The sequence below is a fragment of the Struthio camelus genome, chromosome 1 (assembly GCF_040807025.1).
Source record: "Struthio camelus isolate bStrCam1 chromosome 1, bStrCam1.hap1, whole genome shotgun sequence".
NCBI classification, from domain to species: Eukaryota; Metazoa; Chordata; class Aves; order Struthioniformes; family Struthionidae; genus Struthio; species Struthio camelus.
The window spans coordinates 209,384,145-209,404,505 of NC_090942.1; the positions used below are offsets into that span (position 1 = coordinate 209,384,145).

General features: G+C 37.2%; 1 protein-coding gene across 1 annotated transcript in view; it reads left to right on the forward strand.

The window, feature by feature from the left end:
* The window catches only part of PGR (progesterone receptor), a 46,534-nt gene extending 38,294 nt beyond the window's left edge, over window positions 1–8,240 (forward strand). The window contains exon 8 of the mRNA XM_068930399.1: window positions 418–8,240. Coding sequence (XP_068786500.1) covers window positions 418–573 — 156 coding nt within the window. The 3' untranslated portion in view covers window positions 574–8,240. The remainder of the gene's footprint in view (window positions 1–417) is intronic.
* The last annotated feature ends 12,121 nt before the right edge of the window (window positions 8,241–20,361 follow it).

Below are 20,361 nucleotides of genomic sequence, written 5' to 3' on the forward strand. Positions count from 1 at the left end.
AGGAAATAATAAATTCTGTCCTCAGAGCAATATCTGAATAGCATGTAGAAAATATGGCATCAAGAAATGTTGAACATCAGGATAAAATAAAAGATTCAATAGTTGTTTAGTAAGTTCCATTGTTCATGTTGTGTGTCATTAATGAAGTTGTTAATACTTTCTAATGACAGTAGTGAGTCACTCTGTTTTTTATATAAATGTCACTTGGCTATATTTATGATTTTGGCCATGGGAAGATCTTTTGAGAGGGAATGCTGAGTACCCTCATTATTGATTCAAGGAATGACAGAGACAGGTGTATAATGATACAGGTGTATAATGATGTGAGCTGAGGGATGTATAAGTGATGAACAGCATGTTTATCTGACTACATTACTGTTAGCCTGATTTATCATGTTTGTATTTTATTAAATCCAGCTAGTGAAACAGCTCCATCTCTTCTGTCTGAACACATTTCTCCAGTCCCGTGCACTAAGTGTTGAATTTCCCGAGATGATGTCAGAGGTGATTGCTGCCCAGCTACCCAAGATTCTGGCAGGGATGGTGAAACCTCTTCTCTTTCACAAAAAGTGAAATGTCTTTTCTCTTATCATAGAGATGATTTCTAGGTCATTTTTTGTTTGTTTATTTTGGTCAAGATTTTGCAACTTCAGTATATTTGTCATACTTACCCTACCTATTGCTTTAAACTTGTAACATACACAAGCCATGTAAGTTTGATGTACATATTGTGAGTTTCTGATTCCTTTTACTGCAAAAATCACAACAGTTGTAGGAAATGTTTTATAAACTTGGCTAGGTTGCTCTTTAGATATGCATATGAATGATAATGAAAAGAGTTTTCAGATTTCTAAGAACAGCTATCTTATACATTTTTCTTACATATTATACATTTTCAAATTTCTTATAGGACATGATGTAAACTTTTTACTTTAATACATTATGTGCTTGAGTACCTGTGGGCATGTGTGTAATACTAAAGTTTTTGAAGGAATTAAAATATATATTGCCCACACTTTCTCATGGATATTTCACTCTTTACTTACTAATCTGCCTCACAGAAATATCCTTTCAAAATAGCTGTCCAGATTTAAGTAGATGTCACTGCAGTATCTTCAAGAGTAAGTAAAGTGCATTCTTGTCTGTGCTTATACTGCATTGAAATTCTGAGTTCAGTGTGCTGTTTTCTGCACCATTCAGCGCAATTTTCCTTCAAAAATTGGAAAGCTTATGAAAATGTCCACATATGTTATGCCAGAAATAATGTGTATGCAAACCCATTAGGCTTTAGTTTTTGTTTATTTTCCTTAAAAGTCTGGCATTTGCTAAAGCTAAATCACTTAGCTATAATCCTAAATTTGTCAACTTTAAAATTCTGCATTTCAGAAGCTTTAAATAGAAATGTTTTCAGAGAGTATAATTCTTAATAATCTTAATGTTTTGAATCTTAATGTTGAATAATAAAACAACCATTAACATCAAATTATAGAGAGATTAAATACAAAAAGAAATGGAAAATATGACTACAAAGTTTTTGATAACACATTAGGCTCATTTTATTACCATTTTGTGGAGGTAAATGTTTTATGCTATAAAGGCATCCTGCTATAATTTGGGTAACTGTAAGAGAGGAACTGAACTAAATTAGCTTTATATGTTCACGGAGAATGTCATATTTTACCATGGAAATGAAATATTTGACTGAAAAATGACCTTAGGGGTGAGTATAAAATAACTCATATATTTGAGGCACTAAACTGTAGATGTATTCAAACAAAAGAGAAGTGGATACAGGCCGAAAAGAATTTATAAGGCTATTACAATATGAGACATTTTTACCAGTCACTAGAAACGGTATCAAACTTCTCTAGCAATATAGGAGATAGGATAGATACTGAGGTACTTGCTGGCCACACTTTATGGCTCTGTCCCCGTTACATATTGGATACATCCATCATGTCAGTCACATGTAACTTGATGTGTATAGATACGTCCTTGTCATATGAGCAAAGTAGAACTGCAGACCCATTGGACAGAAGTCCAGTATTCCTGATTAAATCAGGGTGAATCCTCGTTAAAAGCATAAATGATTTTATTTGTTCGTAAAGATTATGTTCTGATTTTTTAAAGAAAAAATTCTAAGAACTACCATCTAAAAGGCAGATCTAAAGATATCTTTGTTATTTATCATTTCCTAAAGCCATTCAGGAAAAACATTTCAGAGACTTTCACATAGTAGTACAAAACCCACTAGAGCTGAGGAAAAGAAATGTCCCTAGATAAAATGGCATAACCAGACTTCCCTTTTAGTTGACTAGGTTCATAATTTTTAACTGCCAAGAGACAAGCAATTTTTTTCATACTCAGTACAGTCTGACTTTTAACTTTGATCTTTAAAGCAGTTATGTTTTAATAAATAACATAACATTCTTTATTTCAGAATAATGAGGCTTTAGTTTCTTCATTTTTGTTTGGCTTTGCGTTCAGTAATTGTGGAGCTCGGTTATAAAAAGTTTTTCATGTCAACCATCCAGCTTTTGTATAACAAAAATATTTTCATGAATTCTCTAATAAGTAAGTTAAACATTGCCATACGATTTACCATTCAATAAACAGACATTACTGTTTACATTAACCTGTTAACAGAAACTTCCCACACTAAAAATTACTCCTCGACATCCTAATTCTGAGATTAGAAAATGGAGCAGTCAGTATGCTTGCCTTAAGAGTACTGTAGGTCAGCCTACTTCTGCCTTTTACTCAATTCCTAAAATTTATTCAAAGTCTCTGCCATGTCACTGTGTCCCATAAATATGGCAGCTTACTCTGAAATGCACTATATTTGTCTCAAAGGCATCATCCAGAAGAAAGATCAGATGTCTTTTGGGAATAAATAGCAAAGGTTAAAAATATTTCCAAATTCTATTTCTTGAAGATCTCTTGTCTCTCAGAAAAAATTCCCAGAGCATCATGATCACGATAAATCATGCAGTGTGCAAGAATGTCAGGAGTGGCTGCTATATCATTTGAAAATCCTGTATTCATTATTAAGTTGTCTAAAGTTAGACAAAACTGTACTAATTTAAGATCTTCCAGCTTTGAGCCCAGTTTGTAAAACTGCTTTTAGTCTCTAATTTACCACCATCATTTGCTACAAACTACACTGCTACCATTAACAGTACTCAAAACACAAGTTTCTTTTTCCTCTCCTGCAGAAATCTCATGTACTGTGACTTTGCAACACTGCAGCCATGTCCAGAGAACTATCAGCAAACTACTTTTCTCTAGGAGTGTTGTTAGAGTGTAAGAGGCTTTTCAGTTTCTGTATTTCTCTGCATTTATATTTGTTTCAAGATGAAGGTATTTTTTAACCTGAGGTTTACAAATAGGTCTAAATAAACAACTTCTAATGCTTTTTTATATATTGAGCTAGGTATAAAAAAGGCTGCATCTTCTGCTGTTGCCTTTTGCATACTAGTAGTAAGAGGTTTCGGTGGACAAAAAAAGTTTTTGCTGTGTGGTGTTTATGATGTGCCTGATTACGTTTTAAAAGTATTAGACCTGCAGACTGCAGACATAATTTCATTTTTTCTGACAGGACACTAAAAGTTATTAATTCTTACACTAACTTATGCAAGCTCTGCCTGAAGCTAAGCCTCTCATATTCTGTACAATTCATACATATTTGACCCAAGGTCTTCAGTATTGCCTTCTGCTAATATTTAAGTGAAACAAACAAACAAAAGCACAAAGTCTTCAACTGCTTTCTTTGGTCTCTACTGTCATTATTCAACTTTTAGAGGCATAACATGTTCAAAAGTATTTATAGTTTTTAAAGATTGTTTTGAAAGTTAAACTGCTTGGCTGGAGCAGCCCCAGCTGTGTTTGGAATTGGGAAACCGTAACAATGCAGGACAGAGAATGAGAAAGTTCCAGCACCAGCAGGTTGGCCAACCCCTTCACGCGTGGCCTGGCGTTGCTTGACTGTCATACCTGCTGTGGGCAAAGAAACTCAACAGGTCAAACACATAACTCACATTTTCAAAGATCTCAGCTGGATCCACATTTTTGACAGTCTTTTGGGGAGGACGGTTGTTGGTAGTTAACAGCTGTTCCATGACATAGGGAAATGTAGTCTGGGAATCTTTCAGTTGATTTCATGGGGTTTTGGAACAGTCTTGTTACATGTTGTATAATAAAGATTAGATATTAGATATTTTTGGCCGCCAGCTGTTCCTTCAGCTGCACTGCAGTTTTATTTTCTAGTGTTATATCTAAAAGAGAAAAGTGAATATTCAGTTTGCATTTTCTGACCAGTCAATGCCTTCGCAGTGCTTTAGTTCTCTCTAGCATTTTTTAAGCTATGGAAATGTCTTTCTCAAAGATTACATAATGCAGTTGAACAAGGAAGCTAACAGAAAGGTGAGAAAGAGATTTTTTACTTCCCCAAAATAGAATAGAAGAGCAAGTGTCAAGCCTGCAGGCATTAGGACAAATCGTAGTAATTAAACTTCAGGGTTTTTTAAAGGTAGACCTAATCTAAAAACTTTCTGTGTTTTCGTAGAACATCTGCCAATAATTTGGTTTTATTGGGAAGCTCAGCTGCTTTATTGCATTCTTATCTAAAGCCAAATCTTTATTCCTGTTATCAGTAGCATAAACCGTAATATCTATAGTGATCCTTTCCTCCCATCCTCTCCTACCTGCACAAAAATAAGGTTTGCTTATCGCTTGAACAGGAGAGCAGTGGGCCGTGCTCCCTCCTTTCAGCTCTGCAGCTCCAAATAAGCATTTGTTGTCTCACATGCCATTGATGGCAGGCTGACCTTTCTTTCCTTCAGATAAATCAGCTTGCAGCCACAGAGCCAGTATCCAAAGCCTTCCCAACTTTCCATGGCTCAAAAGCCTTTGTATATACTGCCAGGCTAGATTGTCAGCATTGCTAGATTTACTGTTTTATGCTGCTCTGTGTCATGATGACCTGACTGTTGAACAGCGGGTTTGTTTTTAATTTAATTCTCTTTTCCCCCTTAGAAGATAAAAAGAAAAAGAAGTCTTTTTTAGATTTTTTTACTTTAAAATTTATGAGATTTTTTTCAGATAAATGTGCTATTAATTTATTATATTGAAGCTATTTGTATACAGAATGATAGTATAGACTTTCAGATGCTTGAGCAGAAGCACATAAGTAAAAGATTACTGCATGGCTAATGATAACTGAGTTAAAATTGTAGCTGTTTGTTTGTTTGTGGAAAATAGTCCTCAGAAGGTAGGGTTTTTTTTTACCATCACTCTGGCATTTTCTTTCCTGGATCATTCCTACAGTACTGTGTTCAAGGTTTAAAGAATACCAAAGAGTGGTGAACTTTCATTTAGTTATAGTTCATCATTTAAAATTGGTAACATTCCAGTTTCTTGCTGGTGTGAGCTGTGCTCATTATAAAAATAACATCATAAGTCTTTTAGCCATAGATCATGTTTTTCTGGGAAAGAAAACTAAATTACCCTTTCACTTCTACAGGTACAATGGTTCTACCAATTTAGCATTCAAGCATATCAGTGAGGAAGTTCTCACAATGTCATTTAAATAGTCTCACTCTATTGCGTTTTCCCACAGCTCAATTTAAATATCCACCCAACCAGTTTAGTACTAAAATCTCTTTTTGCTATACTCAGGAAAAAGAAAAATTTCCAGGAATCCAGAACTCCCCATCAGTGAACTCCACAGCAGTGTACTTTCAAACAAGATGCAAGATAAAAAACATCTAGGGACACAATAAATATTTTTGCATCAGCTCTGAAATAACTTGGCAGACCAAGTAGTACAGAGGCCTTTATGTTATGCACTTTTATGGACAGTACCATAAGTTAATCATTGCATATTACAGGTACATTTTTCCACACATGCCTATTTTTCATACACTAGATAAAAATGCAGTAATACTTTTACACTTTATATCCTATATGGTTTCATGTCCAGTCTGAGACTCTAATCTGCAATATCATCCAGTTGAGAGCAATGTGCTCATCATAGCTCACTTCCAAAAATTTGATTTATTCAGGCAGGTCCATTGTGGCTCTTTGAAATTTGATTGAATAAGCAAAGCACCAAATGAGCATGTACATGGCAGCATACGTTCAGAAAGTGTGTAAATGCTTTTACTTAGAATACTGCACTCATAGGAAAAAACAACTAAAATTCATAGGCTGCAGTACTGTTATCAACACAGGTTTAAAAGGAAATTTGTTTCAAAGGGTATACAATTCTATTGTATACTAAAAACTGCCTAAGACTGATTGTGCACTAAAATTTAATAGGATCTCTAATCCCTTTTCAAAAAAAGAAAACTGCAAGGAACTGGGTTTTCTAAGTCTTACATGATCTTTGAAAACCATAAATCTAAATTTTATAAATTGCCCCAAATAGACATATCTATTTAAAAGGCAGTTGATTGCAGCTGATACCAGGCATATCTAAATGTAACATTAAAGCCGTCATTATGAATAGTAGTGTTTCATGCATACTTTTTCTGACAGTTAAAGAACACTGAGCATGTATAGTTGAAATATTTATTTTAATATCACACATATGCAGGCACTCGTGTAGAAACCCGCACACACGCACACACACACGCACACATGCACACACAAACAGATGTAGTTATAATAGCATCCCTGTATACACTCAAACAGTTTTATGAGGTAATGGTTTTTTTGAGGAAGACCCCAATACTAGTCCATGCATCTTATCCTTTGTAGAAATAAATACATATTACAAACCTCTATTTTTCATAATTTTATTTGTACATTATAATGAATGAAATGCACTTTCCCTGGAAATAATTTTCATGTACAGCTCAGAGGAAGTTAGGATTATGACTTAAGCTTTCAGTAAAGGAAATGAAATTTTGGAGATTAGTGGATGGTAGTCCATTACAAGTATGTACCGTCCTTTTGTTAGACGTATTGGGAGATGTCATATCTGCAGTGTGGCACCAGACCTTCAGAACAGTGACAAAGACCACTCAGTAGAGGAAAGAGTATGCTCCATACCATTTTCCCAGATCCTAGCAACATTTGCAATAATAAAATATGGAATTACTTTGCTGTTGAACATAAATATATTCTTTTATAGGCAAGGTACAGCACACTTGCTTAAATTACATGCTACTAAATAAAAGAAATGTGACAGCAGAAACTGTTAAAATATTTTTTTTTCAATCATTTACCATTGCCTGAAATGCCCAGGTCATCGGGCTATGGAGGCACCAGTCCACTTCTGTTCTATCACAATGGCAGTATGCACAATGTGTGGTAATATAATCTTTTGGGACTATCATCATTGCACACCATGGGTTAGCCAAGGGATTTCTAAGAATTGAAAGGCTTTACAGTTAAAAATGTAATTGGAAGTTTTGTATCTCAAAGCTCACAATTCAATATAGTCATACTGCTTGCAGTCCAATTCACTTCTTATGCTAATTTTACACAAAAGCATTGTCATTGGATTTATTGATACCTGCAATTTATAGTGATGGTTACATAGAACTTAAATTTTACTTGGAGATAGGAACTCATACCCTTTCTCAGGCTTAGTAATACAGGTCACGTGTCTATCTGGCTAATTACGAAGTTGTATAAGCAAAGTATAAGCAAAATACCTGATATTAAAAAAAAGTTGAAAATATTATTTTAGGAAGAATTTGCATTCAAAGCAAAATTACATTCTAGAGAAAAATCACAATCTAGAGGTTTAAAAAAAACACACGAGGAACTCCTGCAATGGAGAATTTCTTTCATGTTCGGAATATCAAAAAAATTCTGTGTCTCAATTCCCGTATTTGAAAAATGCCCTCCGTCCCCCCCCACTTACTTTCTTTCACATGGATTACTTGGGTGTGTAATGCTTTAGCACTTGGTAAAGGCTTTTTGATTCTGGATGGAAAATTCTGTAGAAAGCCAAATAGTAATATTTACCTTTGAGACATATTTGGACTGATGTTAGTATTGCTCTGTATTTAACAATCAATCAGGAGTGTGATGGACATAATTTACAGTCTATTGCTGTTATTTTTATAAAAAATAAAAAATAAAATGAGGCTTGTATAAGATTTCTGTATTTTCCAGTGAAGAGGAACTCACATCTATATATTTGTAAGTCTGAAATAGCTTTCAAGTATTTTTGTAAAGGTGTTGTCTAGCTACATTGTGTTATGTCCAATAAATTGGAGATGTGCTTACTTTGCAGTAGTATGAGAAGTGTGTAAATCTTCAATTACAACCAGATTGGAAAGTAAAGAGCAGCTACAACATAGCCATGTGCTGTAATTGGTCACGGGTTTCTGGTCACTAGCATCATGCCAGCTCGTCTCTGAAAACACATAGTTGCTTTTCAGAGTGGTAGGAGCCTCTGGTGCTTGCAGTGCTTCTAGGGTGCAGCAGCAGCTGTGGAGGTTAACTTCAGTGCAATTACTTTGGCAGCTCCAGGTCAGAGATAACGGACACAGCTTGTCTGTTGAATTTAAAACCGTATGGGGACAGGGAATTATTTTCTGTTTTGTTTTCAGCTCAAACCTGCTACAAGACTCTAAGAAATGTAAGATGAGCATTTTTTTTTTTTTACTTATGTTAAAGGTATTGATTTTAATAAAAATTGAAAAATTGCTAGATTAGATTTAAAAAATGAAAAATAAAAGGCATAGTGCATTCCTGATATTCTGGCTTAAATACATCCCAAGGAAAAAATCTATAAAAAAATTTAAAAATGAAAGAGAATTGTTCTGAACTGTGGCGACTGCATGCAAAACAGTGCTATTTACAGCTGTTAATCTAGGAGCATCCAGATGCAAGTACAATTAGCAAAGCAGCCTACACATTGTGTAATGATTTATTTTTATATATTTTTTTCATATTTATTTTCATATATTTTATGCCAAAATTTTAAGAGTAAGTTTTCTGTATGCAGTGCATACCAATTACAGAGGTTGCCAGTGAGCTCATGCACCGTGTCCATAACACAAACAGGCAGATGCTGTCAGACTGACTTCATTGCAGGAGCCCATCCCCCACACAGCCTGCTGGCACTGAGCATATTTTCCAAATGCCAGCACGTGATGGCTCACTGAGTTGGGCTAGCACAACCTTTTTGTAGTTGCCTCAATAGGGAATATCACCTCAGGCTTTTAAGGAACTGATTTGAGCATTCAAGTGATCCTTTCCTCAGCCTTACTCCTTCCTGCTCCCCAGCCTTCTCCAACAGCCTGTGCAATGGGCAAGGACCAGGGCCTTGGGCCAGCCAGGGGCACTGACTGCCAGCAGAATTGCTGCATGGCTCGATGCTTTTTCTTGAAAGGAAGGGACCGACTTTCTCATGTAAGCCCTCTCAGTTTAAGGGCACCCTGATAGGTCTGGTCTGGGTGGGAGATGTCAGCCCTTGCTTAGGAAACACCGTAATGTTAATATGCTCTCAGAGCAGCATTGACCGTGTTAACAGCAACAATGACATTTTTCTGCATTGTTTCCAAATGATACAGCATATCTTGAAAGTGTTGTTTAAGTTGTATTACTAAATGCCCTTGTGTTTGTGAATTGATCTTAGTATTATTAATAATCCATGTGCACTGCATGAACAGTTTCAAAGGGCTATGATTTACCACTTAGGTGACATTTTCCAAATTAATTTAGTTATAAAACATTCCATGCACCATTAAACAACAGCAAAAGGCATTTAGTCACTGCAATGAAATATGTAAAAATTCCGTCAAAATGGGAAGGCTTATTAACAGCTATAAGAAAGGAAAAAAAAAAAAAAAGTTGGAGAGAGTTTTTGAGAAACTGAAGAACTAAAAGATGTCAAAGTTTAAGACTCTGGTCCTACTTAAATATGCATTCAATTAAGGACACCTGTATTGCTACCTTTATTTAGTCCCCAATCATCTATTTATGCACTGATACTCCTCTGGATTGACCAGAATGACCTCTTTGTGTATATATAAATATATAAATATAAATATAAATATAAATATAAATATAAATATAAATATAAATATAAATATAAATATATAATGTTCAATTTCAACATGAATATATGTCTCTCTCGCTCAAAAATGGTTTTGGGTTTTGTTTTGTTTTTTAGCAGAAGCAGCAGTGAAAGTGTGTAAAAGAAGAAAAGAATCTGAAATTATTTGAAATGAGATGGTTAAGCCATTTGAGGTAGAAACCTTTGTTTTAACCTTTAGCTAAATGAGATCTTTTTTCATTATTACATTTCAGATTCTGTAATGATACAGCTACTGTGGAGATTGACTCATGTCTACCCAGTGCAGATATACATTCACTTCATCATACTAATGAGTTCATAGAATAATCATCTACCACTTGCATCTTCTCAGGAAAGAGAGCCCTGCTATTTTGTGATTATCTAAGTGAAAGAAATGAGAGGTATCAGAAAGCCTACTGTGCAGTAATTTGGATGAAACCAAATTCCTGTTTTATATGCCCATAAGGAAGAAGCTGAGGCAATGGAGATAGCAACAAATGGAGCAAAGGCTGAGGTGACTCCAGAAGGAATTTGACTGCCCTAAATCAGAGGCAGTACAATTTTCTTTTGTTGCTGTTTTTTATAGAATTTAGAAGTTACCTATCTTACAGAAAAAATGCTGACAGGAATGAGTGACTTGGAAACTGTGAAAAGGTGAAGAGCGATGTTTGTTCCTGCTGCATACAGGAGACTAGCTTAGCTACTTGTTCCTGAGATGAACACAAACATTGTCATAAACAAACACCCTTCCTTTTCCTGCTGAACAAAAATTATCCAACAAAGCTAATCACATTAGTTAACAAAGGCATCAGTATTCACCCAAGTTTCTCTAGCTAACAAACACATTAGTAGATGCCTGGACCTTTGGCTTCCTGGTTTGTTTTGTCAGGAAATATTTCAAGTGATGATTTAAACACTGATGAGAAAAAATTATTAAGGAAGGGCTTCAGCAGTAGTGGAACGTGAACCTCTTTGTAGAACTTCATTGTTTCTGGGATATCTGTGTAAGGCTCTGAAGGTAAAGTAATTGTGCTTCTTTGTTTTACATTCTCTGAATTATATGCTAACAAGGTAAACTAAGCAATGGACCGACCTCCCAAAATAACTGCATTACACATCACAACTGGAAGTTGAGTGAAATAGTAGTATGGCATTTACTGCAAATTTCTCAAGAGAAGGCCTGATTAGATAGCTCATATTCAGCCTGCATACGAGGACACAGGAAACTGTGCAGAATGATAATAAATTTTCCCATCCAGGGTAGGCACAATTTTCCATAATTACAGTACAGAAATAATATTTTTCATGGATAAACATAAGGATCCCTCAAACAACAGCAAAAACAAAGGAAATAAATAAACTTAAAACGACTATTTAAACTGTGGTTTTATGTAAGGATGAATTTTCATCATCACTGCCGAAAAATTTATTCTCACTAAACCTCTCTGAGGTTTTCTGCTATCTACCTGCTTCCTTTTCAGATACCCCTGGAGAATACTACCAGAAAGCTTTGTACACCGCATTTCCTTGCTGACAGGTATCCTGTTTGTTCTGTTGTAATTCAGGACTCACAACGGTTACAGCTTGCACAGCCTCAGTTTCCATTGCTTTGTACTCAGTTTCACCGATCAGGCACACTGAAATCCTAATCTTTGCTATCTTCTTGTGAGGTCCTTACAAATACCATTTGTTTCATTCTGGGAACCAGCTGTAGCCTGTACACCAATTAATTTATCTGGAGGAACACTGTATAGATTTAGCAAGCTCAGGTTTCTTATCTTTCTTCCGCCTGGGTTTGTGAATTGTCATTTAAAAATTTTCTCATGGGCCTTTATACTGTATAGCTCTCTCATCTTATTACAGGCTTCAATTTCTCTAGTAACGGCATGCCCATATGGTCAAGTTTGAACTGTAGAGTGATAGTCAGGTGAGGCCCCAAATGAGACCTGTTGGAGTCTCTTGGCTCCTACTTGACCATCTGCTGCACTGGGGTGTGCTGGGCACCCAGTGCTATTTCCACAAGCCAGTGAGCGCCAGGCACCTCGCTTGTCTCCATCCCTTGCCGCAGTATCACAATTTGCACTGCAGTGCAAAGGCCCTCGCCAAACCTTTCTTCAAGCCCACCTGGTCACTGATAGGGATGAAGTTCATTGTTGTCATAATGTAAAACACGGAATTTCAAATCTCATTTTGAATATATCCACAATCAAGATAAGCCACATATTTCCCTTTGAAAGTGTTTGTTGTAAGAAGACAAAGGCAATGACCATCAATGGAAACAAATTGGTAGTATTTTTCATTCAGACTGAACTCTAATCCCTTATAAGGGCACCCCAGAACCATTAACAGTAATTTCAAATGAAATATACCCATGCTAAATCTAGCTAATCAGCTCCTCAATTATACTGGCAGAAAGATGTATTCCAATTACCCAAGTACTTTCAAGTGAATTAAGACTTCTTTCTGTACTGGCTGAGGAGGTCACTGAACGTTCCCATGAAACCTTGCATGTTTACATTTAAAAAGCACACCATGATCTTTGGCAAAGGCACTTGCTCTAGGTTAGGTCTGCTTTTGAGCTTGTTGCCATAAATACAATAGAAAACCATCCAACCATTGCAAAAGAAGTCAAGAATATACTTCAATACTTTCTTTCTGTATCTGTGATTAATCCAAATTACACAGAAACACCTTTATAAATGTGAAATAAACTTTAAAAAGCTGAAATTCCAGATACCTTAATTACCGTGTTTAATAAGCATAGAGTTCATGTTAAAAAGGCAGCTAGGTTTTGAAGAAATGGATCATGCCTAACTCATGTGAGAACGTTCACAACTGGGACCTCAACTTTACAGTCTGCTTTCTCTACCTTTACACTGCTTCCTTGGACTTCCTAAATCTCTCTCTACCCCTTTTTCTGAAATTTCTTCTCATTGCTAGCACAGGGCTACAGCCAGCATCACAGAATCACAGAATCACAGAATCGTTTAGGTTGGAAGGGACCTCTGGAGATCATCTAGTCCAACCTCCCTGCTCAAGCAGGGTCCTCTAGAGCATATTGCCCAGGATCCCATCCAGACGGGTTTTGAATATCTCCAGCGAAGGAGACTCCACTACCTCTCTGGGCAACCTGTTCCAATGCTCTGTCACCCTCACAGTGAAGAAGTTTTTTTCTCAGCTTCAGATGGAACTTCCTGTGGTTCAGTTTCTGCCCATTGCCTCTTGTCCTGTTGCTGGGCACCACGGAGAAGAGGCTGGCCTCATCCTCTTGACACTCCCCCTTCAGATACTTGTACACGTTGATGAGATCGCCTCTCAATCTTCTCTTCTCCAGGCTGAACAGGCCCAGCTCTTGCAGTCTTTCTTCCTAGGAGAGATGCTCCAGCCCTCTAATCATCTTGGTAGCCCTCCGCTGGACTCTCTCCAGGAGTGCCATGTCTCTCTTGTACTGGGGAGCCCAAAACTGGACACAGTCCTCCAGGTGAGGCCTCACCAGGGCTGAGTAGAGGGGCATTGATCCTCAAGAGGCGTGTTCAAGCGCAGCTGCTAAGCCAGGCTTCTGATCTGCTTAACCTCAGCCGAACGTGCAGATGCTCCACACAGCTGCGGGTCACTTGAGTGCCTCTGCTTTGTACAACAACTATTCCACAACTCAGCTGATCAATAGAACAAACCACAGGCCTAGCAACTAATACAGTAAGTACCTCATATCTGCATACCAGGAGATCCATTTTTCCAGATACATGAAGATCATGTAGTATGAAGTGTCTTCATGCAACCAAATAGTGAGGTCATCCCTCTATAAGAAACAGTATCTCATCCCTTAGGAGTTATCATTTGGTGATAATATGGGAATGTTGTGCTACTTTAACAGGAATTTAAGTTTTTTCAAGTATTCAAATACTCACTGAAATGTCAGCATACCACAAGCAGGCACATCTGCTTCTCAGAAATAGAGAAAAATCTTAGCTTTTCTGTGATGCCAAGTAAATGGCCTTACAGACACTGGGAAAATGAATGATGAGATCTCTTTTAGGATTTACACTAGGCCCGGAAACTAGTCTTGGGCTACAGTCACTCTTGCATCTTAGAGGATCTGAAAGCCAAGGAGTTTGAATACCAATAGGGAAGGGCAGAAAACTATAACAGAAATTTTATTTCAGATTTTGAATTTAACATCTGTGAATAGTTATCATTTATTTTGTGAACCATCAAAATGCGTGTTTCACTTTTCAATCATCTGTGAAACACCCTGCCTGGATCAGGAGAGTTAATTCTTCATTTCCCTTTCTGCTTGCTCCACAGATTTGCAGATCTGGGAATCCATGACAGCTCTCATCATTCATGCTTTCAGCCATCAATACAAGTGATGGTGAAATATGCTGTTAGTGCCACTCCCAGACTGCGCTGTCATGGTGAAGTCCATCATGGGCACAGGTGTAGGCTGACAGACGTACTTCAACACACCAGGCATGAGAGAGCAACAGGGCAGCACTGGTGATCTGGCAATTGCACTCAGCTGCTGCTACTGCTCCCAGCGTTACCTCATTGCTGAAAATCCACACTGCGCTGGAGAGTGTTTTGGAGAATATGTGGTGACAGGTCAGTCACAAGCATTTCCTCCAAGTCACAAGTTATCTCATAATAGTTACATGCTACCTATGATGCAATTAAGCAACCTTCAAGTAAGAGCAAAATATTGCAAATCATTTAGTACCTCTCATTTGCAGCCTCTCCTTCTCAGACTCCTCTAGCAGAGTTAGTACAGCAAAACCCAGCTTCACCAGCACAATTCCTTCCTTCGAGCTCAGACATTTTTTTTCTCCCTGATCTCGTGCTACACAAAACACTAGGAACATAACAAGGTACACATTTAGCACCTGTACGCTGCAAGGCTAGGCTGCCTGTTCACTTACAACCAACATTTCATAGCCCTCGCCCAGTGCAGAGCAGGTCCAGCCTGCACCCTGGACATGCCCCAGGCATGGCAGGAGTGGTGCACGGCGCTTCCCATGCCAGCGCCGGTTCTGCCAGCCTTTGGGCACACAGCACTGCATCTCCCAACCATCTCAAACAGCACTTGGGGTCAGGAGCATGTCTCCTTCCCTTCCTTCCAGCTCTTCTAACTCCTTTTTACCAAATAGCTTTATTTTTCATCACTGGCTTACTTTCAACTTGCAAATTCAGTAGCTGGCATGGCCTCATTGCTGCTCATGCTCAGTAGGGTTTTTGTTGGTACTTTCTTACAGAACATTTTAAAACTTACAAAGTACAGATATGAAGCTGTATGGCCCTAGCATTTAATAATGGAAATAACAGTGGGTCCTTGCGCTGATGCCCAGTGGTTTACATTACACCTCGCTTCCACTAGACTAACTGCTGGGTGAGCTCACAGTGGATTTAAGGACCCACCACCCATCTTCCTCATTTTAAGTGTGTACAGAAGAAGCTGAGATTTTTTATAGTGGCTTCTGAGTCACCCAGTATAAAGACCAAAAGGGCACTGCTAAACAATAATTAAAGTAATAACACAACTCAGATCAAGATTTGGATTTTTAAGTCATCCAGAACTCAGATATGAATCCGGGATTGCAATTCCTTATCATTCACCTCACACTTGTTCAGTCTCAGGTTACTTGGGATCCCAGACTTTCAGACTTCTTGACTTTGGGGAAATGCTCAGGAATCTGAAACTTGAGGTCTTGATTTCAACAGAAACACAGGCTCAAATTTTCAATAATTTTCCTTTTAACTTGTTTGAAATTGTACTGGTTGAAGATGTCCCCACTGTGGGAAATAGTCATTTTATCATTACTTTTTCTTTATTTTAAGTGGAAAATATTTTGGTCAAAGTTCCTATTTTTAAGGTTATACTTGAAAATTACAAAATCTATCAAACAGCCAGACAGAAAATTCTCAGACATATTTCATCTTGATCCCATTCATTTGACATTATTTCCTTAGCAGGAGTTTTAATGGGGGGAAGCTTGCCTGTGCTGCAAATATAAGTTGGCCATCATCTTCTATTCTCTGTCCTTTTTAGACAAGAGTCTAATGGAAAAACGCAACACCATTTCCCAGTAGCACATACAACAGAAAAACTTGCAAAGGAATAAGTAAGTCTGATAAAAACAAATAAACAAACAAACAAAACAACAAACTCTAAACCCAGACCCTTCAGATTATTCTATTGTTTTTGTGTATTGGAGAGGCACATCTTATGGCTAAATCTACATAAATAAATAGATCTACAAAGTATGCTGACTACTTACCATTTGGTCCAGTGGGTAGATACCCTCTAAAAATTTTAAGGGTGGAGAGGTGTGAAATGAAAGTTTCATTTAGTAGTTGTTTGAGAGTAACACAATGGAGAAATCTGTTTCTTAATCTAGCCCTTGTTTTGTTTCCACAACTAACTCATTTTTATTTATCATGTCTTTTTTTCATTTTTGATCTCAGTTACACCTATGTCCTTTTCCGAAGGCTCCCAGGTGAGGCACGAGGTGAGGAGGCGGTGGTGGAGAGAGTGCAGGTAGGAGCCCCGCAAGGTGTGGGACCCCGTGCATGGGGCAGGAGCAGCCCAGTCTCTGCTGTGTGAGTGAACTGCTCTGGGCTCACTGGAGATGCAACAGAGTCTACCGCACTATCCAAGTGGACAGGGAAAGGCTTCATACAGTTGTTCGTTCCTTTGATCTTCCTCAGACATTTTTGAGTCGTCCTAGTTTAAGAAAAATAGTTGTCTTCCTTAGTATCCTAATAAAACCTGACTTTTTCAGGGGTTATAAAAGCTTCTTGAGTTTCTGGAGAGTCCCTTCAGGAGGAAGATCAGCCTCAAAGCTCTGCCTGACTCAGGCACAGACTACAACAGAAATATTTCCTTTCCTACAGCCTAGAAAAACTGCAGGACCTGAAAGGCCCCTGAGGGCCCAGGAGTTGCAGGTCCTTCAAGGCCAAAGATCTTGGAGAAACTGTGACAGAGGAGGCAAGGTAACTGCAGAAACAATTTCACTTATAGGCAGTATTGCTGGAATTGGGTCACCATATTGTAAGCTGCCTCCAGTGATCCACCCACCTGCAAGTTTTTAGAGGCAAAGACCTCATTCGGTGCTGTTTTGATACTGCATCAGTTTTGTGCTTCTTTGATACACAACATATAAAACTATCTTTTCCTCAAAAGTCTTTGAAGACTTCCACCTGATCAAGACAGCAGATGACGTAGTATTGTCTAGTATTCATACACATGCCCATTACTAAATGGTAGGAACAATTTATTAAATTGTCCTGTACATAAAGCATCCTTATGGCTGAAACTTCATAAAGGTTGGACACTGAAAAATTCAGGTAGGGATAAAAGAAGCACAAAAGTTATTATCTGAAAGCAAACCAAAAAAGGGCTAAATCAGAGTCCAAGTTTAACAACAATACAGAAACCTGTATGTGTTGAAGGGCTTTTTATTTTTAAAAACATTTTTCAAATTTCTGAAATACAGTGTAAAGTACAATATAGAAGTAAGTCTGCAAGTCAGTTTATGCATATCATGCCAGTTATTTACATGTAGATATATACAGAGTGCAGATAATTATTGAAACCACACTACAAAATAAACAAAGAGTTCAATAAGATAATTTAGTAGTACTTTATTAAATATATATATTTTTGTTATTGACTGCATATACTTTCCTATTAAAATACGGTATAGTATCTAAAGTAACCCCTATAAACTCTAATACCTCAAAAATTGTCATAAATACGATTGTAAATTGAAACTACCCATGTGTTCAGTTGCTTTGCCCTTTGCTATAATAGAAACTCTTGTAGTGCTGAGATCGTTCTGAAATCTTTACTGCCAGTGCCAGAACACTAATGACAACTCCCAGTACACTTGCAGAAAAAACTCTGTTGCAGAATAGCTTTCAATGGAGACAGCCAAGAGTTGAAGCACCATTCTCTGTATTTCAAATAATACGGATAATCCAATGGCTTATTAAATACTGCCACATATAGGACAATAAAAACAATGCTATTATCTTTGGTGACCGAAATGCAACATTGTATTAGTAGCTGTTTGGATACCGAGCACCTTATTAAAACAAAACAAAGCAAACTCCCAAAGCCCATACAAAATCTTATGCAAAAAGGAGACCTCCTGACCTTTTCTGATACAGCCTGATCAACAGTCTAGCTTTTGCATGAATAGTAGCTGGAGGGGTGGCAGAAGCAGCGGCGCTCGGGGCCGCATGACCACAAAGAGCGGCACCGAACTTTGTCTACAGCTTGATCTCTTTTTAATGGAGTAACCCACATTGGGCACTCTGCTGAAGAAAACACAATGCCAAGCCTTATCACGTGTTTTCCCATAGACAGAATATTCTGTTTACTCTATGGGGGCTTCTGGCCAGCAAACTGTCACTACGTTTTGCCAAATGTCTCTCTTTGACTTCTCTAGCACTCTGAGAGTTTCCATCAATGGAGAAGATCCACTCTAATTTGTAGGATATGCTCCCTTAAGGGACGCTCTCTTCTTGCCACTCATTCCAGAGTTGCATAGATCGCTGCATTAGGAAAAGCATTATGAAGAACAATGTGCTTTTTGGATTCATTATTTGTTTTGATGCAATCTTATTAAGTAGAAAATAGGCCAGTGCACAAACATAACAAAGAAATCCAATTCCTCCCATATTAGAATGCTCTTTTGTTTTGTAATTGTTGTCCTGAACTGCTGCATTTTGCAACTCTCTCTCTCTTCCTAAGATTTCTTTCCTAAAGGCATATTGAAATGAATCCAGTTACAGGCAAAGAATAGAGATTATCACCAGAAAATATAAAAAAGACAATAAGTTACACTACTATCATAGATTAGTGCTGGTCAGCAATTCTGTGCATCATTTGTCTAGAAATAATCTAACAATGAATTTTATAGATTAGTTAGGGACATAAGTGATAACTATGGTTTAATTTAGGAGTTTTGTTACATAGTACTCTAAATGCCAAAATATGGCACGAACATTTTAATACTGAACTCATAGAAATTACTCCAAAAATAATTTTTCATCTTAATCAGTATTAATAAAAAGTGATATAAAATATTAATATATTTTACATATTTATCATACAATATATCAGTCCTTCAAACTATTAGTTTGACTCATGTTATGCTGCAACATGTACCAAAAAGTTTAACAAATAAAAAGACATGGTTAATTACATAAGTTGAGAGTACAGACTTTTTTTTCACAAGACAAACAGCCATCAAAATGTGTCATCTACTGTGAGTTCTACAGTGATATTTCGATAAAATTGCTGCATCCTTTTAGTAAGAATAATTTAAAAATTTAGCATAAACTTTGCCTGTAGAGTAAGTCTGACTTTCTTAAACAACGGCAAATAAATACTCTGAACTAATTTGATTTGGATGACCTAATTTTCTCAAGAGGCATTATTCAAATATTTTATCTTTATTTAAATGTAATATATATTTCTGATCTTCTGCAATTATCAGAAGGGATTTTAGGGTCAGGCCTGAGAGTATCATCATTAGGCAAGCTTTGGTGCTGCTCTCTCCTCCATTCCAGTCTGCAGATGTCCAGTCACTTTAAACAACTTTCCAGTTCATTTCACAGCTTAGAGATAATGCCCTTACAGAAAGGCAGGGAAGGGCTGGGGCATTCACAACCCAGCAGTGAAATTACACAGAAAGTGCTTGCTATGTACCACACAAGAGAGGAACACTGAATTACAGCAGAATATTAAAAATAACAACCATAAAAAGCCCTAACTCTCCATTGAGAATGAATGGTTAACTGCAATTAAGAATGGGCATAACATTTTCAGGTGGAAAAGCCATTTTACAGCTAAGTTAAACTTGAAAAATTACAAGCATGATCAACATGGCTGATTCAGAAGGGGCTGAAAAGGTTAACAGTCCTAAAGAGGAAAAGATAGATTTGTTTTGTGAGCAGCAGAACAAATGAAATTCAGTTTCTTATGAAGTTGTCTTGCATAGTTGAATTTTCTGATGTCTAACAGGATATGAATGTATGGGAATAGACAAAATACCTCTCTTCCACAGGGATACCTGCAGGTCTTTCTGAAACCTTTCCCTCAGCACTTAAAGGCTCTACCTACTCAATTTGTAATAGAACTCTACAATTTTTCAAAATTTGTATAAGCTTTGTATCTTTGAGTCCTCTAGCTTGCAATAGGATCAGCTAGTTTCAAAATATCCTATTGGAAATACCCAGAAATACACACATATTGTGAAATCACCTTTTTAAAAAATATTTTGGGGGGAAATCAGAGTAAATAAAAGCAAATAAAAGCA